The 22,262-nt window shown below is 34.5% G+C and overlaps 1 protein-coding gene across 5 annotated transcripts in view; it reads right to left on the bottom strand.

Annotated features, from left to right (window-relative positions):
* Window positions 1-6,091: 6,091 nt before the first annotated feature.
* Window positions 6,092-22,262, bottom strand: part of LOC126883916 (cAMP-regulated phosphoprotein 21) — a 398,508-nt gene continuing 382,337 nt past the window's right edge. For 3 of the 5 annotated variants that reach the window (XM_050649635.1, XM_050649637.1, XM_050649636.1), the window contains exons 14-17: window positions 12,960-13,198; window positions 11,351-11,492; window positions 6,975-7,095; window positions 6,092-6,210 (exon numbers count right to left, since the gene is read on the bottom strand). In XM_050649635.1, the coding sequence (XP_050505592.1) occupies window positions 6,171-6,210; window positions 6,975-7,095; window positions 11,351-11,492; window positions 12,960-13,198 (542 nt within the window). In that variant the 3' untranslated portion in view covers window positions 6,092-6,170. Of the gene's footprint in view, window positions 6,211-6,970; window positions 7,096-11,350; window positions 11,493-12,959; window positions 13,199-19,993; window positions 20,133-22,262 lie in introns of those variants that run through there. The other 2 variants (XM_050649638.1, XM_050649639.1) reach the window with 2 other exon arrangements.

Raw genomic sequence — 22,262 nt, 5'->3', positions numbered from 1 at the left:
CCCGTCGTTTACCTCCTGGCAATGTGCAATTTAATATTATGTTTCCTACCATACATTTTATATTTTTTATTACGTGGATACCTACTTACCGAAATTTATATAACGTAAAAATAAAAAATAAATAAGTAATTAATACCACAATGCCACAAATTCCCCATATCTAATAAATCTTTGTTTTATTTCATTTTAATTATTACACACCCACGGACACACGCCACTTTTGTTAACACAAAGTGTAGGGAACATAAAGACAAACTTATTTAACCTTAACCATTGAGGTGTGTAATATAACATCCCTGACTATTCGTAAATTTGATCTTTGTCAATTTTTTTAAGTATAAGTGATAGGTACGTGACAAAAATGTCCTTTTAAAAACTGAATAAACTTTTTAGATCGTAAAAAACCTATTAGTTTACATTAATATTGTATGGGTGATAAAAATTCTTAAGTTGCATTATTGTGATTAGAGAATTCTTGTTTTTGTCTATTAATCTTTTTTTTTTTTGAGTTAGTGATTCTGATTATATAGGTGGCAATAGTTTTCTTATTAGTAAAATTATTATTCAATCATGTCTTAGGAATAATGCTCAAAGTTATAAAAAATATTTTATTTTTATACCGGCATCCCTCAAAATTTGGCGCTCCTCAAAATTCGGCGCCCCGGGCGATCGCCCGGCTCGCCCGCCCCTTTATCGGGCGCTGCTTTACTGATTACTATTGTTTTGGTTTTCTGAGATGAAATTGTCATATTGAATTCTTTTGCTCTTATGTTAATTCTGTGGACTAATCTTTGTAGACTATCTTCACCTTGGGTTATCAATATTGCGTTGTCTGCGTAGCAGAGTATTTTTACTTCTATGTTTTCCATTCTATATCATCTTCCTTTGTTGACGTTTCTGATGATTTCACTACTACTACTATATGTCAGTTTACAACGTTCTCCGCCGTTTTCCGACTTCCAATCGGCACTTCGTCCTGTTGTTCCATAGGTACTCTTCTATGGCCCTTTCTCTCCGCTCTTTATTTATTCCTTCGCTCCAACTTTTTCTCGGTCTAACTCGTTTTCTCTTTACTTCTGGTTGCCATTTTAATATTTCCTTTGGTAATAGTTGTTCATCCATGTTTTCTATATGTCCGAACAAGATAAGTTGTTTTGTTGTTAGGTCATCCGTGATTGTTCGTTTGATTCCCAATATTTCTCGAATGCGTTCGTTGGTAATCCTTTCCCTTCTAGATCTTCCTGCTGCTCTTCTCCAAAAATTCATTTCCGTTGCTCTCAGCGCTGCCAGTGTTCTTTCTTTCAGTGGCCATACCTCACAGCTGTATAAAGTGATACTTTTTAGTATAGTCTCATATATCCTCTTTTTATTTTCTTTGCTGATGGATTGGTCCCATAAAATGCTGTTTAACATTGTGATGGCTTTTCTCCCTGACGTATTTCTCTCTCTTACGGCTTTGTCTAATGTTCCATCGTGCGAAATAGTGATACCTAGATACTTGTAGTCACAGCATTGCTTTATAGTGGTGTTATCGTCTAATATGAGATATTTTTGTTCTCCTCCAATGCACAAGTATTCGGTTTTCTTTTTATTTACTTCTAGACCCCATATATCATACTCTTTAATTAATTTTCGTGCCATATAGTTTAAATCATCATAATCTTCAGTCATTATTACTTGATCGTCTGCAAAGTTGAGCGTATATACCATAGTGTTGGTGAGTGGTATCCCCATTGTCATACATTTTTGTTTCCATCTTTCTAAAGCACTTTCGAGGTATATTTTAAATAAAATGGGGGACAGACAACATCCTTGCTTTAATCCTTTTGATGTTATAAATCCTGTTGTTATTTGTGTCCCTGCTTTTATTTTTGTTATTGGTTGGTTGTATAGCACTTTGACGGCTTCTATTAATTCTATATTAATATTCGTGTTTTCCATTGATTGCCACAGCTTCTTCAGTGGAACGCTGTCGTAGGCTTTCCTTAGGTCGACGAACAACATATGAATTCCTTGATTCCGTGCCATCTTTTTTTCCTATTATCTGGGTTAAGGAGACAACGTGGTCAATAGTGGATCGACCAGTACTAAATCCTGCTTGTTCTTCTGCTTCATAATCTAAGTATTCTCTCTCGATTCGGTTCTTTTAAAACCTTTCCATATATTCGACTCATATATCCGGTTACAGCTATTCCTCGGTAATTTTCACAATTATTTTTATCTTTTTGAGGATGATTTCATCCTTGATTAAATTGAAGAGCATAGGACTCAATAAGTCTCCCTGTCTTATTCCGGTGCCTATATCTATAGGTTCTGTAAGTTTTCCATCTATTCTGACTCCCATTTTGTTGTTTCGGTGGATGTTTCCAATAGTTTTTATGATATCTAGGAGGACTTCTCTATTATACAGAAGATGGATTACATCTTTGAGTCTTACTCTGTCAAATGCTTTCTTTAAGTCAATCAGGCATATAAATGCTGGTTAATTATACTCTTGTGATTTCTCAGTAATTTGCTTTATAACGAATATTGTATCTGTACACGATCTTCCAGTACGAAAACCTTGTTTCATCTGCTAAACTTATCCTCTGATTTGATTCATTAGGTCTTGTAAAATTTTAGTTGTAAGTTTTAGGGTCGTATTTAACAAGTTTGCACTTGTTCAAGTTCACTCACAGTTTTAATAAAATTTGTAATCTATAAATTATTTAGATTATTTTTATGTTTTATCACAAATGTCAAATTAGCGTTAAGAGGAAACAGTAGCGATCAACAGGTAGCGAAAACGCGTTCCAAGATTGCGGCTGTAATTTTGAATATTTTTTCGAGATATTTGGCACACGTACTCGTAATATAATAAAGAATGGCGGTACAGAGCCCAATTTGAAAAATATATTAATATGTGGAAATTACTCTGTAATTAAATACAATATTAAAAAAACGAGCCTGTACCGCCATTAAGAAGAACAAAAAATACACTTCTTCAAATAAACTTTTTTATCCGATGCCTAGATTTTGTGTCATTTTGGAACTATGTACTAAAATTTTTTATTTCATTAGTAGTTCCAAAATGACACAAAATCTAGGCATCAGATAAAAAAGTTTATTTGAAGAAAGTGTATTTTTTTATCTTCTTAATGGCGGTACAGGCTCGTTTTTTTAATATTTTATTTAATTACAGAGTAATTTCCACATATTAATATATTTTTCAAATTGGGCTCTGTACCGCCATTCTTTATTATATTACGAATACGTGTGCCAAATATCTCGAAATCAAAATTACAGCCGCAATCTTGGAACGCGTTTTGGCTACCTGTTGATCGCTACTGTATCACCTTAACGTTATTACCGTCCCTTATTTCGACCTAAATAGCGGGACACGTTATCCGGTATTAGCGTAACATTCAATCTGCGCTTGCGTACATGTAAAAATAGCGTATTCCGCTATTACTGTGCGATAAAAATGCATTTGCGATATCTCTCTAATGTAAAATAGTTTTATTTAACTAAGTTAATAGTGTTTTAAAAAGCTTCTTCGTTTTAAATCTTTAGTAAACTTTGGAAACTATATTAGTAGTTTCTAAGAGGACTTATTAAAAAACAGTCACAAAAATGAAACATAGCATCACTGTAAACCAACAGTAGCTATTCTGCATCCCGGTGAACATCCAGACTAGGTGGACATACTGTGAAAATAAGGAATTAAGTATTTTGTGCAAAAATCGATTATATAACCCGTACTCATAGCCAAACAAAACAAGGTTTAAAACAAAAACAAAACCGCGTTATCGAACCTAAGTATTAATTTAAGTACATACACTTATATACGAATACATACGAATAATAATCGTAGTTTTTTATAGCGTTAAAGAATTAGCTGCATTTCTTCGGAATGTTATCGCTATAATTATTACAAATCTTTGTGCGAAATAACTTGTGTCGATAAATTAAGTTTGAGCAACTGTCTGGGTATTGCTGTTTGAAAAATATTACCCTTTAAACCAAATCGCACCTATTTCACGCCACCTCTTTTTCTATTTGAGTCGTTTTTAGAGAATATTAACTGAATATTTGGTTTTTGAAAACAAAAAATCTACATTTTTTAGCAAGACGAGAACATACTTCCGGTTTTCTATAACTTCCGATTAAAAAGATGTAACCGGAAGTGCCACATTATAGTCGCAAAATAGTACATGTGATATATCAATCGATACGTCTTGAAAACACGCGCTCTAATATTTAGTTCCAGTTTTGATGTTATTTCCGGTTAAAAAGTGACCGGAAGTTTGACAACAATTACTAAAAATTAGTGAAATCGTGTATCAATCGAAGGAAAGTTACACCAAAAGTTTAAATATCGACTTCCAGTTCTACGTCCGGTTACTTTGTAACCGTGAATGTATAGACATCCACGATGAAAATTGTTCCAGTAGACTTTTGGTCTCAAACAAATAAATGGTAACACTGGAAAGTAGTTGACAAAACTGAATGTAGAGAAACTTGACTCAAGAACCTATGACACTGACATAGACATCTCTCACACAAATGGATTATTTTCAATGATAATTAAGTTATAAAACTGTATAAAACTAACTTTTTTAATAAATAAATTCAAAAGGAATAAATAAAATAAATAAATAAAGTAAATTAAAATAAAAAATTATTTTAAAATAATTTTTAATTAAACAGTGTAACAACTGCAACAAAGCGCTGTTAATTATATACGAGTTTCACACTGCGTCAACTACATATTTGTCAGAAAGCCAGAAGAACAACATGAGTTCTATGGCCTTGATATAGACGGCCTGCCACAAAAATGCATCATTCAGAGTGATAATTATGCCGTAAAAATGGACAATTTTCAATGGTCTATTTTTTACAAAAAGTAGATACACAAAGCTATGTGTAGTGATTTATAAGACAGAAATTGTAAAATCGGCAACATAGTGCTGTCATTTTTTGAAAGTTCCAAAGTGCAGCGAGCTACATTGGACTTTAAAAAATTCCTACTATGTATTTAGTAAAGTCTTACCGTCGCTATACGACAAAATAATTTTAGAGCATTGTGAAATCCTAAAAGAAAGTGCTTGGTTGCAAATTTTAATCATTTTTCCTCTAAATCACAGAATCAGTAATATTGTTCAAATAAATATAGTTTTTTATTCACAGTGCGTCAAGGCTGTACCATTTGGCAACACTGGCATGCATGAGCCCCCTTCTTTAAACTGCGTTGTCTGGAACGCATTTTCTCAACACCGAAGAGTTCAGAAACAAAAGTAACTTGGATGGTGAGTCCTATGACATTAGCAAACACAATCTGCTACAGCAAAAGCTGTGCAATCTGACAACATTAACATGTAGGTTAGGTCTTCTTCTTTAAATCGCTATCGCTCCCAGTCATGGCTAGGACTATCGCAGCGACGCTCAGTCTTCGCTAAGGGGCGTCCACGATGGAATTCCTATATAATGAAAGAGGCGCAAGATTATATAATCAAAAACGTGTAATGATTAAATTGGGAGATCAAAAAGGAATGTACAGACATTCACGACGAACAGCAAATGGTACGCTATTTCAGATGAAGCGGCTATAATTACGTTGACACATAGTAGAAAAGAAAGTTTTAGAATATATATCACTTACAAAAAATACATTTGAGTACAAAAAATTATTTGTAGTTACTTTTTGGAAAATATGTAAAGCCGGCAACAAAGCGCTGTCACTTTTATAGGTTTGTAAAGCTTCGCTGTGTTGCAATTTCAGAAAAAGTGGCATTTTATAAAAGTAATAAATGGCTCTCATTCAAATTGATTAGTAACTTCTCTAGATATGCTTTTTTAAAACAGTCACTAGATGGTGACACTGATCAATTATTTTCCCTGGCACTGTATAGCCACAAATATTTTTTTAATTAAGATTAAAAATTATTCAAATCTTCAAATTAGAAAAAGAGATACCGATACTGTATATAAAATATATGTAAAATATTTAAAATAACGATAAAGTGGCACCTACAACGCAAAAAGGAACTCCTTACCTCCGTTTATCAACAAATTTCGAATGCTTAAAATCTATGTGAACAATAAATTAATATTTTTAACATTTCTCATATTTATTTCTTTCATTTTTTAATATCATATAGTTAACTCTTTTAAAAACCTCTCTCTTAAGCCTATTTTCCACTTGGCGGTAAACCAGTCTGCTTGTTGGCCCTACGAACAAAAAAATTCATATCAAAAATAAATAATGAGATATTTTACGTTTTACCGTTTAATACAAGATGGGATATTCCAGCTCTAGGGTTGTGGGTAGTAGAACGTGCTTGAAAAGTTTCGTGAAATATTGCATTACGGGTTTTTATGGGCTTTTACGAAGTTTTTTCAGACTAAAAATGGCATTAAGAGTAATCCATCAGTGGGATATAAAGTAAGAGATAAATATACAAATTACAAACCAACTTTTCTCTAAGTACTAACTTTTTTTAGTACTGTAAAGTACTAAACGGTTGTCAATCTGAAAGACCGGTTATTATAAGATAGATAACACTTTAAAGCTTCTGAACTGTCGAGGTGGAATTTACTCCTTACGCAATTTTCAAAAAGATTACAAAATAACTAGTCCCGAAAATACAGACAAATAAGTAAATGAATAACAACCAACGGTTACAGATGCAGAAGGGAAAAAAGAAACAAACGAAAAGAAGATGAAACCTTCAGAAAAAGCAAAAATATATAATATAAGAAGAACCGCAATAAAAACAGAAAGATCTTATGATGAGGTACTGGATCTGCTATTGAAAGAGATAAGAAGTTAAAAAGGAAGTAAAACAAATAGAACGAATAAGAAAATAACTGCAAAAAATGAGACTGGAATCCCTAGAGCATCATCAGCTTCAAAGTTTACAAAAGGATATAGCTCTTAAAAATGATATTGAGTGGCTCAAAAAAGAAAACGAGAAAATTCAGAACTTACTTACTTCGTCTTCCGATTCCTATTTCGATTATCAGCCCCTTGATTGGTCGGCCTAATCACTTGCGTGCTTGGCTGTCGGTAAACGTTTGGTTGACCTCTTCCAGAAATAAGTCTAGGGTCAGTACCTATACATAATTATAAAATAAGTTTCCATCATAATCGTTGGGCTGAAAAGTTCGTAGGCTAACATAGAAAGAATTCTTTTTATAAGATTTGATTTTATTATTCAATATAATTATCTTCGAGGGCGATACAATGATTATAGCGGTCATATAACTTTTCAATACCATTTTTATAATACAATTTGTCTCTAGCCTCAGTTTCGGCGATTACCGCTTTATTAGTGCTAAATTTCTTTCCAGCGAGCATTCTCTTGAGGTCAGCAAACATGTGGTAGTCGCTGGGAGTCATATCTGGTGAATACGGTGGCTGCGGAAGCAACTCGAAGCCCAATTCATGCAATTTTGCCATCGATTTCATTGATTTGTGACAAGGTTTGTTGCCCTGATCAAATAGCACTTTCTAGTTCTTAAAATGGGGCCGTTTTTTTCGCGATTTCGCCCTTAAAACGCTCCAATAACGCAATGTAATAGTCGCTGTTAATGAATATTATACCTTGCGCATTCCAAAATACTGATGTAACCTTGCCAGCCGACTGTTGCGTCTTTCCACGCTTTGGAGTCAATTCATCAAGTGCAGTCCACTCGGTAGACTATGGATTGGACTCTGGTGTGAAATGATGGAGCCATGTTTCATCTATTTTAATATATCGACGCAAAAATTCGGTTTTATTACGATTGAAAAGCTTCAAACACTTCTCAGAATCATCAATTCGTTGTTGTTTTTGATCGATTGTGAGCTATCGCGGCACCCACTTTGCACAGAGCTTTTGCATACCCAAATATTCATGCACAATATATACAACACGTTCCTTTGATATCTGTAGAGTATCAGCTATCTCGAATAACTTCACTTTACGGTCATTCACAATTATTTTGTGAACTTTTTAAACTTAGCAAACCACTTCTCAACGGTTGATTTTCCTGGTACAGAGTCCGAATAATGTTTATCAAGCCAAGCTTTGGCTTCAACAGTATTTTTTTTTGCCAAAAATCAATGCTTTATTGCGACACGAAATGCCTTTTTATCCATTTTTTTAAACTAACACAAGTTGCTTCATTCAAAATGCTATATCTCATAAACTAAGAGTTCGACAGCCGTCAAATTTAAACACGCATCTTTTGAAGATAAGGCTGACTAAAAATCATATGGATTTAATACCAATAGTGCTATCTATGTGTCAGCCTACGAACTTTTCATCCCACCGTTACGTGTCTGGTGCATTTTGTAGATACACAAATTTGACCAAATTTTATAAAATTATTAAAATAGAGTGTACGAATACCTAGAAATTTTCCAAATATTTTATTTTTCTTTACTGTTGCGTAAAGATTTTGAAGTATTATTAATGGCAGCTGAAACCAGCTTGGATGACCGGGAGTTATTCAGAACCTAAAACATTCTATGCCATCACTGAAACATTTTGAAGTACCTGGTAGTCCACTAAGATCCTGAAACAATTTTAGACGATTTGAAGTCTTCAAAAACTTCCTGAAACCGTCAAACGTTTTAAATTACCAGAAAGTTACCAAAGCCCCATGAAAACATCTTGGATGAGCTGAAGGCACTGAGAAGCTTCTAAAAAGTATCGACGACTATTACTAAAACATCTGAAGTTGTCTGAAAGTTTCCTAAGCCTTTTGAAACTGTCTGAGGTCACTTAGACTCCACAAATCATTAGAGACCAATACCGTAAAGTATCAAGCTGATCTGAAACTTGGCGGTATCTCAGAAAACCACCTTGTTGACCTGAAATCATTCTAAGCCTTCTAAAGTATATCAGACTATGTATTATCGAAAAGTTTCGCGCTAGTTTGTAAGTTTCTGAAGAGATCTATCAAGAACCATCTTGTTAATTTAAATAACCTACAGTCAATGAGAGTCTTCTAAAACGTTGTGAAGCCTATTACCAAAACATTTGAAGATGTATGAAATTTTCCGAAGCCTCCTAAAATTATCAAAGATTGTCTGAGACAATGGTTATGCAAACTTCCTAAAGCATTCGAGACAAATACTAAATGGTTTCACACTGACAACGCAGATCAAAACATTCCACATCATTGCTGAACTATTTCAAGTTACTTGAAAGTTTTCGAGACACTTGAAAGCATTTTGGCTCACCTGATGTCATTGAGAACCGTCAAAGAGGTTACTGACACATTTTAAACTGCCTATAGAAGTTTCCGAAACTTCTTGAGCTACACTCACCAGCACAAAAAACGGGCATCCCAAAAAAGGGTCATTTTTAATGTCTTGTATTTCCTAAACCTGATGTCCGATTTTAGTAATTTTTTTAATATGTTATAGCCTTATTCTTTAACAACATCGCTGTAATAATATTGTTGCTAGGCAGGTACATTGTCATTGTATACAGGGTGTACGAATCAAACTGTGTTTTTTCTCAAACTTTGGAACACCCTGTGGAATGTTCTAGCTTTTATAAAATACTGAAATTAACACCCAACTATAGCCTCAGGTTTTCTTAACATTATGTTTTGTGATTCATTCGCTTATGTTGGATAATAAAAAAGTTAGGCACTTTAACAACTTCCCCTGTTTTTCCTCAATACAGGGTGTTTTTAAATAAGTACGGCAAACTTTAAGGGGTAATTCTGCATGATAAAATAATGACAGTTTGCTTTATAAACGTATGCCCGCAAATGCTTCGTTTCCGAGATAGGGGGTGTTGAAATTGTTTTTACAAACTGACGATTTATTTATTGCTCTAAAACGGTTTGTGATATGCAAATGAAATTTGGTAGATTTTAAGAGGTAGTTATTGCGCATTTTTTGGCCTACAATTAAGAATTTTATATTCACCATTGGCGTGCATACGGGTATAAACATTTTAGATATATCCCGTATGCACGCCAATGGTGAATATAAAATTCTTAATTGTATGCCAAAAAATGCGCAATAACTACCTCTTAAAATCTACCAAATTTCATTTGCATATCACAAACCGTTTTAGAGCAATAAATAAATCGTCAGTTTGTAAAAACAATTTCAACACCCCCTATCTCGGAAACGAAGCATTTGCGGGCATACGTTTATAAAGCAAACTGTCATTATTTTATCATGCAGAATTACACCTTAAATTTTGCCGTACTTATTTAAAAACACCCTGTATTGGCGAAAAACAGCAGTAGTTGTTAAAGTGCCTAACTTTTTCATTATCCAACATAAGCGAATGAATCAAAAAACAGAATGTTAAGAAAACCTGAGGCTATAGTTGGGTTTTAATTTCAGTATTTTATAAAAGCTAGAACATTCCACAGGGTGTTCCAAAATTTGAGAAAAAAACACAGTTTGATTCGTACACCCTATATACAATGACAATGTACCTGTCTAGCAACAATATTATTACAGCGATATTGTTAAAGAATAAGGCTATAACATATTAAAAAAATTACTTAAATCGGACATCAGGTTTAGGATATACAAGACATTAAAAATGACCCATTTTTTGGGGTGCCCGTTTTTTGTGCCAGTGAGTGTATATCAGCGCTATTTATCTTAGATTATCTGAGGATATTAAGAGTCTCTAAAATATTATATAAAAATAATGAAACGTTTGAAGCTGACCTGAAACTCGACGGAGTGCTTTATAAACATCTTGGTTAACCCAAAATTGGCTTCTAAAGTATTTCCTAGATGTTTCCGAAGACAACTAAAGAATTAGTAGATTAAGTAGTACTAGATTAGGAGACTATTAAGAATCTCGGATTCTTAACGGAGATAGGTGCAAGAAAACTTCGAACAAGAAAAAGTGCGAAAAACAGAGAGAGATAAAGAGAGAATACATAAAAAAATCATCTACAATATTCCAAGTTATTACTGAAACGTTTTAATCTGTCCTGGAACTTACTGAAACACTTTAAGTTCTCTGGAAGTCTCCGAATATCCTCAAACCATGTTTGCTGACCTGAAGTCGTTATTAAGCTTTTAAAAAGTTCTGAAGGCGGTTATTGAAATATTTTAAGCAGCCTTTAAGTCTCCAAAGATTCTTGAAATTATCTTAGATTGTCTCAGATCACCAAGACATTCTAAATCATTTAAGATCTGTACTAAAACGTTTCAAGCTGGCCTGAAAACTCCCGTGAAACCAACTCGGTTGACCTAGAATCATCCATTTTCCACAACTTTTAGCCAAATTCCTATATTCATAAGGTACACCACGTTCTTTTCATTACTCATTACAATAATTAGCGTATGAGAATAATGCTATTTTGTGCAGATATAAAATTATAATATACTTACTGGGTACCATGTAAGGCATCCCTTGGTATAAATTCGTAGAAAGAGGCATTTTTTGTCTCTCAAAATAAGTAACATCGCTTGCTGGAGTTGGAGATCGGCTACTTTTTGAAGTTCCTGGTGTTGTAGCTCTTATATTTGGAACCTAAGCAAACCAAACATATAATAATGAAAGATATGTAATGATAATATTGACAAGGTATTCACTAAAATTATTACAGTGTAGTGTTCATTTTAGCATCGATAGTGGTCAATTCAGTTGCACCATTTAGTGAAATCTCACGCCTAATATCATTTTCAAAGGAGTCTTGGTGATCTTCAGCCATAATGTAATTTAATTCAGCAGTATAACCGACAGATTGCATATTTCTCGTGCCATTCCAGAGATAAATCAAGTTATAATTGATTTGACCATTTCGGTTAATCCTACCAATTCCAGACTTCTTGTGCATCCTTTTCACACAATCCTTCACCTATAGAGCGATCCTTCTCGCTTTATCATTTTATTATTGATTATTTTATTGTATCTTGAAATAATAACAATGACAAAAACCGAATTGTAACCGATATCTTCTTTTTATTTGCGTACCGTGCCCAAATTTTAGGCGTAAGTAGCTTCCATGACAATTTGCCGATATTATTCTCGATCTTGTGCAACATGTAACAAATTCATCTCCTGATAAGCCAGTTCATTGACGAAGGTTTCGAAGTCATGAATATTTCTTTCTACCAATTCCTCTTTTTTTAATTAATTTATTAAACACAACACTAAAATTAACAAACGAAGTGATAATTAGCAAATATGACTTTTCATTACTTTATCAGTGTTTATTAGTGCCTCGTTTATCCAACATCCTAGGTATTTAAAATGGTTAACTTTTGTAATCGGCTCATTAATCTTTGATGTATTTATGCCAAGTCTGTTATTGGAGCAATATCTAGTGACTCGATCTGTAAGAAATAGAAGATCTTCGATACTTTCAGCCATAATCGCTGTTTGATCTGCATATCTGATGTTAATAGTTTCTCTCCTACTTCGAACTCTACATTGCCCATCCACGGCTTCGTTAAATATGATTTTCGAGTACACGTTTAACCAAGTTGGGGATAACACACAACCTTGTCTACATCTTTTTGAATAAAATTTTTGTCTAATTCTTTGCCGTCTACATCAGTCTCAGATCTTTATTATCTATTCCTATTCCAATCATTTCTAGATACAGTGGACCCTATCAAACGTCTTCTCAAAAGCTATACCACTCTATACTAATTTACTTCGATAATGTAACCAATATAAATGTAGACAATTGAATACCCCAAAATGATAACTCGGTAAAAACCAAAAAGGTAAATTTACAGGAGACGATAAAAATTTAAATTTACCGAGTTTTCATCCTTAATGATCGAAATGGATACACTCTCGCCATCTATTGGCAAAACTACTAACCGGATATGTTCAGTTCTCACTCATAACAGGTGTATTAGGTCTATATGAATCGAATCACGTAAAAACCATTTTTTAGGCGGTTTTTACCGACTTATCATTCTGAGTTACACAATTGTAAATAAAAAATAGCAAACTAGAAATACCAAACAAAACTAAAATTCTTACCTGCTTAAACATAGGAGGTGACGAAAAGTTCGGCGGGAACGAAAAATGATGAGGCGGCGTTTCAGACGGTGTCCTATACACTCCAGGATTTTGTGGTGCGTACGCAGCTATCACGGTAGCAGCCGGAGAACTCGTGCCGGTGCTGCTCTGACTAGAGCCCATTAGGAAGTACTTGAACTGTTTTCCTTTGAGGCCATTATTACCGTGTCTCTGTCGGTAATCGTATTGTGCTTGTTGACCTGATAAAAATAAGTCAATATTTTACCATGAAGAAACAAAATTACTGTTAATAAAGCAAGAAAACTGACATATTCGGGCAAGGTGACATATTTTAGATTAGGTGACCTTTACACGGTCAATATTATTGAAGCAATATCGATATTCATCAATATATTGAACGTGTAATGAGTATATTGAAACAATAATATTCATGGCAATAATATTGAAAAAAATCAAATCGGTTTGATTTTTATTGAAGTCCCATCAATATATTGAGGCGCCGTCAATATCGACACCTGTTATGAAAACATTGTAACTCACTTTTGCATAGTTTACAGGAGAGCGATTTAAAGTTTCCACATTCTATTTCTTTACTGCTACAGCTTTTATATTTTTTGTAATTTTCTTAATCCATATTTTATAACTTTTTCTCAGCTTTTCACTTTTACGTATCACATTGTTGTTAACATTACTGGTCCTGATTTAGGTCGAGTTACAATACCATTTTTTAAAGAATTTTAGGTGAAGATCATTGTAAGTATACATACAATGATATTTCAAGAAAGTATAACCTCGTCCAATTTACTTACCGTTGCACGTCATCCGCGCCATAGCCTGTGACACGATACCAATACGAAATATTTAGGCGGTGAGTGTGTTCTTTTTTAGAATCAAAATGATTCTAAAGGGGAACACACCTACCGCCTAGATATTTCGTGTTGGTATCGTGTCACAGGCTATGGCGCGGATGACGTGCAACGGTAAGTAAATTGGACGAGGTATATGTATCTTTGATTAGGTGCATATAAATGCTAACTAATGGGTAAATATCAAAATAAAGAGATTATTATTAGTTTTTTTATTGATTTTACTTAAGACGTGATTTTTTTTAATCAAACAAGTATGTATCTAAGATTGCACATCATACATACTAACAAGAAGTAAATAAAATAATATCTGTTAGATTTATTTACTACAAAATGAACATTTACAAATTATAAAAGAGTTTATAATATTTTATTCAAAAAAAAAATTAACTCCTAGCAAACCTTTATTCAGAGTCATCATTCGAATACTGTGTTTGTTGAGAGTGGAGAAGATCCAAGCAATATTGCTGTGGTATAGCTTTACTAGAATACAAAACAATAAGATCTTTACATTTTGAAGTTGCTATGGGAAGTAATCCATTATATGCTAAAGGAATTTGAAGTTCCCATAAATCTTGTAAATTTTTATTCCCGGATTTGGTAGCCCTTTTGCTCAATTTTGGTTTGTTTTTATAAATCATATTTGATCAGAAAAATAAGATTGTAGTACTAAAAACTGAGAACGTGTGCTTGTTATCTACATACTTTCGTATATTGTAACTCTTGACCAGAAAACGACATTTATCTATGTCTAAAGCCCAATTCGGTATTTTATTCAACATTGATTAAAAGTCCAAGGTATCATTGTGACTTAGTTCTTTTAAATCTTATGGTTTTCTTGTACATTTTCGTCTACAACATTTGCTCTATTCTTATGGCGACCACGCATATCTGCAAGTATATGCCCTCCACCTTTCTGACCATCAATGTTTTTGAATAGCTTAGTTTTCTTCAAATGTTTTCTTACAAACTTGGCGTCGGTGTTCTTATAACTGCAAATTATATTAATATGTAAAGTTTCTCATGGACTATTTTAACTTTGCAACCTTTCTCTCTCTCTCTCTCTCTCTCTCTCTCTCTCTCTCTCTCTCTCTCTCTCTCTTGCAGTGGCGGCTCGTGACAATTTCAGTTAGTGGGGCCTGGGCCGCTTATAAATTTGACGAAATTGCAATGAAAAGAAAAATGAAGAATGAAAAACATGGCTCAAAAAAAATATATATAGGTACTGTACTGAACTGATCCAATAACACGCACACACACATACTCGTACAACCCCCAGCTTCGAGAGATATGTGTGTTCCAATGGAACAGTGGGACCCACATGTCCGAAGATCAAACCGGTCACACTCTGTAATGAAGTGGTACCTATCTGACCCTCAAGCTATACCACCACCTCTCCCCATCGAAGGACATAACAAATGGGGAGGCTTTGTACTGAACGTTACTTTGGATGCCCTAAGTAACGGGATATCCTCTTATTACTTTATGTGGTTAAGCCAGCTGACTTTATGAATAGCTATAAAGTTTTTCTCCATATTAATGACTTAGTTGTTGTTCGAATTACAACAATACTTAAAAACAAGCGTGTTTGACCAGTGCATACTCCCAATTCTTACATAGGCATGCCAAACATGGACCTTGACCAAAGCAAACATTGATAAAATAATGAAAACACAAATAGCCATGGAGCGAGCAATGTTAGGAGTAAAATACAGACAAAAAGCAAAACAACTGGGTAAGAAATAAAACAAAAGTAAAAGACGCAGGACAACATATTATAGCCAGGCTAAAATGGAGCTTCGAAGGTCATAACGCCAGACAAACGGACAATAGGTGGAATACCACGATACAACAATGGAGACCATGGGCAGGAAAGAGAGTAAGAGGACGACCCTAGATGAGATGGGGAGATGACATTAAAAAGATAGGAGGAACGCACTGGAAACAGAAGCACTAAACAGAAACGAATGGAGGAAACTGGGGGAAGCCTAGGTTCAAAATTAAACGAATTAAAGGGCAAAAGAAGAACGAATGACTTAGTTTATTTATTACTTAATCTTTTATTTATTTATTACACCTAATCGTTTAATTTCATTCTTTTCCTCATCCCTAACGTATAAAAGGGACTTTGTAATAAATAGTCTACTTTGTTCATTTTAAATTAACGTTATCACACCGAAATAGCGTATTAACTACACACAGAAGGGCCACACAAAACGGGCCCCTAAACATCTTATACGGCCTGCCTTAGGATTATTGACGACAGCGAAGAACATGTAATGCAATACAGCCGGTACCTACGTGACTGCAACGACTAGTCAAAGAAATAATACTGTTTGAAGCAAGGGCCAGCGTAAACTGACCCATCAGACGGTTCTATGCGGCCAGTGCTGCGCATGGTGACAATTTATAGAGAAGACTACTTAGTACGGTGCGTGATTGTGCAATATATTATTTTTATATTACGAGAAAAAACTATATGCATGAGCAAATTAATTTATTTAATGAATATGTATATAAAATATTATACAATAGAATCGTAACTAAAAATTTACATATATTACATATTTTTTGGTGGCGCCCGGCCCCTCTGGCCCCTAAGGACGCTCCGCCACTGCTCTCTTGTCTGAGAACATATCTACATAAATATTCGCTCTGTTTGTCATGATCAACTATTGCCAAAAATCTCAGATAATTTCGATTTACATTTTCTGTTAGGTTACATTTATCGTTACATCTAGGTCTCAATTCTCTCAATTTCGTTAATTTCTAGTTTTTCTAATATACCTACTGTTGGCCAGAGTTCTTCAGTTTCTTCAAGACATTCATTTTGCAAACACTTGGATTCCTTTATCTCTTCCTTCCAAGATATTTATTCTTTGGGTATTATTTTTTATTAGCAGACGTATTTAATGATGAACCGCAGTGGATGTATGTTGAGCGTGCAATCCATTGTGAACATCAGGTACCTAATTTTTATCAGTAGAAGTTAGTTCGGTCGTAAATGATATATACGTTGCAATGTTTTTATACAAAATATTCATCAATAATAAAATTTTTTAATATTGTAATATTGGTTACAATGTTTTTTCCACCAAGTGATTCAAAATTTGCAGTAACAATGGGGTTATTTTGTTAAATAACTTTATATTTAAATAAGATAGGATCAAAGTTTTTAGACCAAAATGAAGGTTATCCTTTATAGATGTCATTTAAGCCACAGTTGAAAAACATTATAAGTAGAGTTAAAATGTTTTTCATATCAGGTGTCGATATTATTGACACCGTTTGAGGGGTATAAACCAAATTGAGCAATAAAACGTCAGTTGTTCTTAATTTTAAATTAATTTAGTTAGTGTAAATGGTAATACTCAGTTGCATAATAAAAAAACTGGCGCTACTATAGTATGCGGTCTATTCTGAGGATGTGGTCTACCTGTGCATATATAGTGTGCGGTGTAGATAGCAATCTGAAAATTCCTTAAGGATGTGCACAAAATAATGAAATTCCGTTCTACATACGCTGTAGGGGTCGTTTGTTTGAATATTGTGTTTTCCCCCTTGTAATGAAACGACCCTATAAAGCTACGCCTATATTTTTACCAATTAACCCTTATCCGGGCAAAGTGGGCCCAGCGGGCCCGAGACGATAATTCTTTTATCATAAACTGATAAAAAAAAATTTATTGAATTTTATGCATTACTGAATTTGTTTAGAAGTGTGTTTCCTTCAACATAGTCATGAGCTATTCAAAATATTCATTATCATTTTTGAAATTATTGCGTCGAAAGAATTTTGTCACGTAAAGGGGCAATACGGGCCTGTCGGGCGCTACTTGTATTTATACCTAAAGTCTAAATCTTTGTTACAGAAGTTAATCTGGCAGTCAGGTAATGTTTTTGTGGATTATGTAAAAGACTTTTATGATTCCGGAAATCCAATAATAAAGTCTAAACGTGCAACAAACAATTTAAACATCTCTTTGATGTGAACATCAAAGATATGCTTACAATAGGTGTTATATCTATTCTAAATGAATTGTAAAAACTGATAATGATTGTTGGAATGTAATAGTATTTTTAGGTAGGTACCTATACATATTTTGAAATAAATAATGCATCTGCTATCAGTCGTTTGATACCGATGTTAGTGTCAACAACTACTAAGCCAGTAAAATTATATTGAATTACAGTGAAAGTAAATAGTGCGAATAAAATGTCCCGAAAATCATTATCAGCTGCAGAACTGCAAGATATTGCTAATCATTTATGGGATTCCGATGATGAAGAATCTCCTGAAGTAGTTGGCATTGAAAGTGACTCTGAAATTGAAGATCATCTTTTGGAAGCAAGTGAAGAGGATGATCAGCAGGTAGTATTGAGTGATAATGAAGAAGAATGTGTAGCTACCAGTTCCCAGATTTCAGAGTGTGTAATTTTTGAAACTAAGGATGGAACTAACTGGAAGAGTCAACCACAACCGACAGGACGTATGAGATCCTGCGACATAATAAAAAGCAAAGTGCACAAAGTAATGTTAGCCCCTGGTCAAAGTGTGGATGATCCTGTTGATTCCTTTTGTTTGTTTGTGGACGAAAAAATGGTGAACGAAATAGTGAAGTGTACAAGTAAAGAAGCCGAAAAAGTCCTGGGGATAGAGAACTGGACATATTGCGACTCTACAGAGATATATGCCTTTATTGGACTCCTACTAACTGCAGGGCACCTGAGTGTCAACAATCATAATGTAGATATACTTTGGAGTAACTTTTATGGCCCAACTATATTTTCTCTTTTATACTCTTTTCTCAGAAGGGTTTTCACACAATAATGAAAGGCAACAACACCGTAATCTTTTTCCAGGGTATGCGTAAATACCAATCCCTTTTTTCAAATAAAATGGCCTATTAGATTTACAAAAGATTTTATTTATTTATTAAGTCTTCTTTGGCTCCAAATCTTTATTACTTGTAAATAAATATTTTTTCTACAAAAGTTTTTTTGCATTTCATTAGTTTGTGCAAATCCTTCAGGTAGATCGCACCCTCGAGGTAGACCGCATAGGTAATATAGTAGCACCTTTTTTTAATCTAGAGAATTTAAATTTAACTTTAATAAAAAATCAAAAAGGAATGCTAGACATAATATATGGGTAAATATGAATAGTACATTAAAGAACCGTGGTGGGCCCAACGGACTCGAATTGCCCGGTTACGTAAGTAAAATGTGTTGCCCGGATAAGGGTTAAGCAAATAGCATATTTATAAAAAATTTATCTTCGAAAAAATCATCCAAAATAACGATCAATATTAATTTATGGAACAAACAAAAATAATTTTGATATAATATGTAATGGTGAAACGAGTGCAACTACTTGTGAACGGTGTTGAAACCGTTCTTCATCCATTCTTAAAAAAAAATGTGTAGTCATATGGCTCACTGTAGAGTCATCGGAGCAAGTCCCCATATCCATAACTCGAACGTATATTTAACCAGTTTTTTATCCAAACTGTTCTTTGTCTCATTTTTTCCTCTTCTGGAGAACCAAAGCAGATGCGATTAGAAACTCGAGATCCATTCTCCTTGACTGCACAATTGAAACTAACACTTTATTGGTCGATACTGAGTCGTGTTGGCTACCGTTTTTTATCTTTATTGATCAATATTATTGAGTATTGTGAGCGCTACCGTTTTTACCATTTATTCGTCAATAATATTGACCGTGTAAATGTAGCATAACTCAATACGTGGAGTGTTACTACTGTCAATAATATTGATGCAATGACGAATAAATGGTAAAAAACGGTAGCCCTCACACGTCTAAATAACATTGATCAATAAAATGTGAGTTTTAATTGTGCAGTTCAAGGAGAATGGATCTAGAGTTTCTAATCGGATCTGATTTGGTTCTCAAGAAGAGGAAAAAAAGGAGGCAAATAACAGTGTGCATAAAAAACTGGTTAAATAGACGTTAGAGACGTTAGTTGCAGTCGCTTCACCATTTATAATAAAGCAGGATATGATTATGAGGAACTAAATAGGTTTAAAATTTGGAACATATGACGTCGTTCAATATATTTATGAATATCGATATTGCTTCAATAATATTGACCGTGTAAAGTACGCATTAAGTACCTGATCGAATTAATAATGTACGGGAAGAAACACATGCACAAATTTCTGCCTTCTGTGCTAACTCGTGAATTCTATTGTGCATGGTATCCTGTGATTTTGGATAGTTCACAGCTGGGTAAAGTCCTTTCCAAACGTTTTCTACCCACAGGTGTGATTGGTGTCTGTGTCCAAGCTAAAAGATTACTGATAGATCAGTAAACGAACGTGAAATACGGCGATACCGTGTAATTTTCAGAGCCCCCGCAGACTGCAGACTTTTTATCGGCCGATAGTTTGGTCGGCTTCTTAATCAGTACAGAGATGTATGCATATGCGCACATTACACCGATTCAGTATCGGCCGATAAAAAAGTTTGATGGGCTTCCCGATTGCCTTCAAACTAATCTGTCGGCCAACTATCGGCCGACGCCGACGGTTTAATCAGTATTGGCTAACTAGGACTTGCGCACATACGCCGATTATTTTATCGGCCGATAGTTCAATTCTCTCCTAGTTTTGGTGTCCGATACACGTGCCGAGAGAATATTTTTTGAATATTTTTGCGAAAAAATGGCATCGTCGAATTCACAATCGTTAATTGTAAAAACCTGGGTGGTCCAATTAACATGACTAGTTAATTCAGAAGTACTACAACGATTAGTAAATAGCATCAAGTCAGTATAAAATATGGACTACAAATGAATGTTGAGAAAACCAAGTTCATGATTATTTCTAAACAACACACAGTAGGAAGGCTAGATATCGAGGGAAAACAAGTAGAAAGAGTGAATAACTACAAATATCTGGGAACCTGGGTAACAGAAAACAACGACCACGGTAGAGAAATCAGGAAACGGATCGAAATTGCAAGAAAAGAATTAAAAAAAATGAAAAAAATGTTTGTTAATCGAGACCTTCCTCTGGAGCTGAAAATACGAGCCCTAAGATGCTACATGTTCTCGACTTTGTTGTATGGAATGGAAAGCTGGACCCTAAAGGTAGACAACATAAATAAGTTAGAAGCATCTGAGATGTGGTGCTATAGAAGGATTTTGAAAATACCATCGATCCAACAAGTTACGAATTCAGAAGTCTACAAAAAGAAAAAGGCTACAAAAGGATTGCGAGGTGATAAAGAACATCAAAACAAGAAAGCTGGAATATTTGGGCCACATTACTAGAGGTGCGAAATATGAGATATTAAGGCTAATAATGCAGGGCAAAATTAAGGGGAAAAGATCCATAGGTAGAAAAAGAATTTCCTGGCTGAGAAACTTAAGAGAGTGGTACAGTTGCAGCTCAGTAGATCCTTTCAGAGCAGCCGACAATAAGGTACGGATAGCTGTGACGATAGCCAACCTCCGATAAGAGAAATAACTACAAGAAGAAGTTTATTGAAGCTGCTATGATCATCCTATAAAAGGCGAAATTTTATTTTGGGTAATCAAATAATTTAGAATACATACATTGCGTAGAATTGTCCACTAAATAATCTATCACTCAGGATTCATCATCATCAACAGCTGTTCCATCCATCGTCGGAAGTAAGCCTCCCTTAGTTGTATCCATTTATTTCTGTTTGTTATTTTTTGCATCCATTTGTGGCCAGCCATTCACTTGATGTCATCAAGCCATCTTGTTTGAGGTCTGCCTCTACTTCTCTTGCTTGTCATTGGTCGCCATTCAAGAATTCGCTTCATCCAACGGTTGTCTTCCATTCTTCCTGTGTGTCCAACCATGTTCCATTTTAAGATGGCAATCTTTTGGATCACATCTGTTAGTTTTTATCGTTTTCTTATTTCTTCCATTGTGAATGGATAACATTTCTGGATAATTTTTGCATTGTGCGACTACTCACTTGAACAGTCAAATACGAACTTTAGTACTAAATCGTTCGAGAATAGTTGGTCGACAGCTGCTAGTCTGCGCCCCCTTCACCAACCCGACTGTTTAGTTGGCTCGGTATGCGTACTAACAGCCCAACACGACCAAAATATCGGCCGATAAAAAGTCTGCAGTTTGCGGGGCTCTCAGTGTCACCACCGAATTGCATGAAAATTTGGATTCAGGTCCTACTTACCCTCCACTTCAATGATGGACTTGTGCCATTGGTTAGTTTTACTTGAGGGGTGAAAGTCACCCGTTCTCGGGCGTTAAAAAAACATAAGTTTAAAATAAGTCCACAAATGGATAAATTGACTAATTCGTAGCAACTTTTGTTCGATTTGCTAGTTATTTGTTAAGTTATTTCCGAGTAAAAATGTTTATTTTTAACAAAAAAAAAACGTTTTCAGGCGCTTTTTCGTAATTAACAAAAAGTAAG

Source organism: Diabrotica virgifera, chromosome 4 (assembly GCF_917563875.1).
Source record: "Diabrotica virgifera virgifera chromosome 4, PGI_DIABVI_V3a".
In the NCBI taxonomy this organism is placed as follows: Eukaryota; Metazoa; Arthropoda; class Insecta; order Coleoptera; family Chrysomelidae; genus Diabrotica; species Diabrotica virgifera.
The sequence above is the reverse complement of the archived record's forward strand: the minus strand, read 5'-3'. Positions and strand labels throughout refer to the sequence as shown.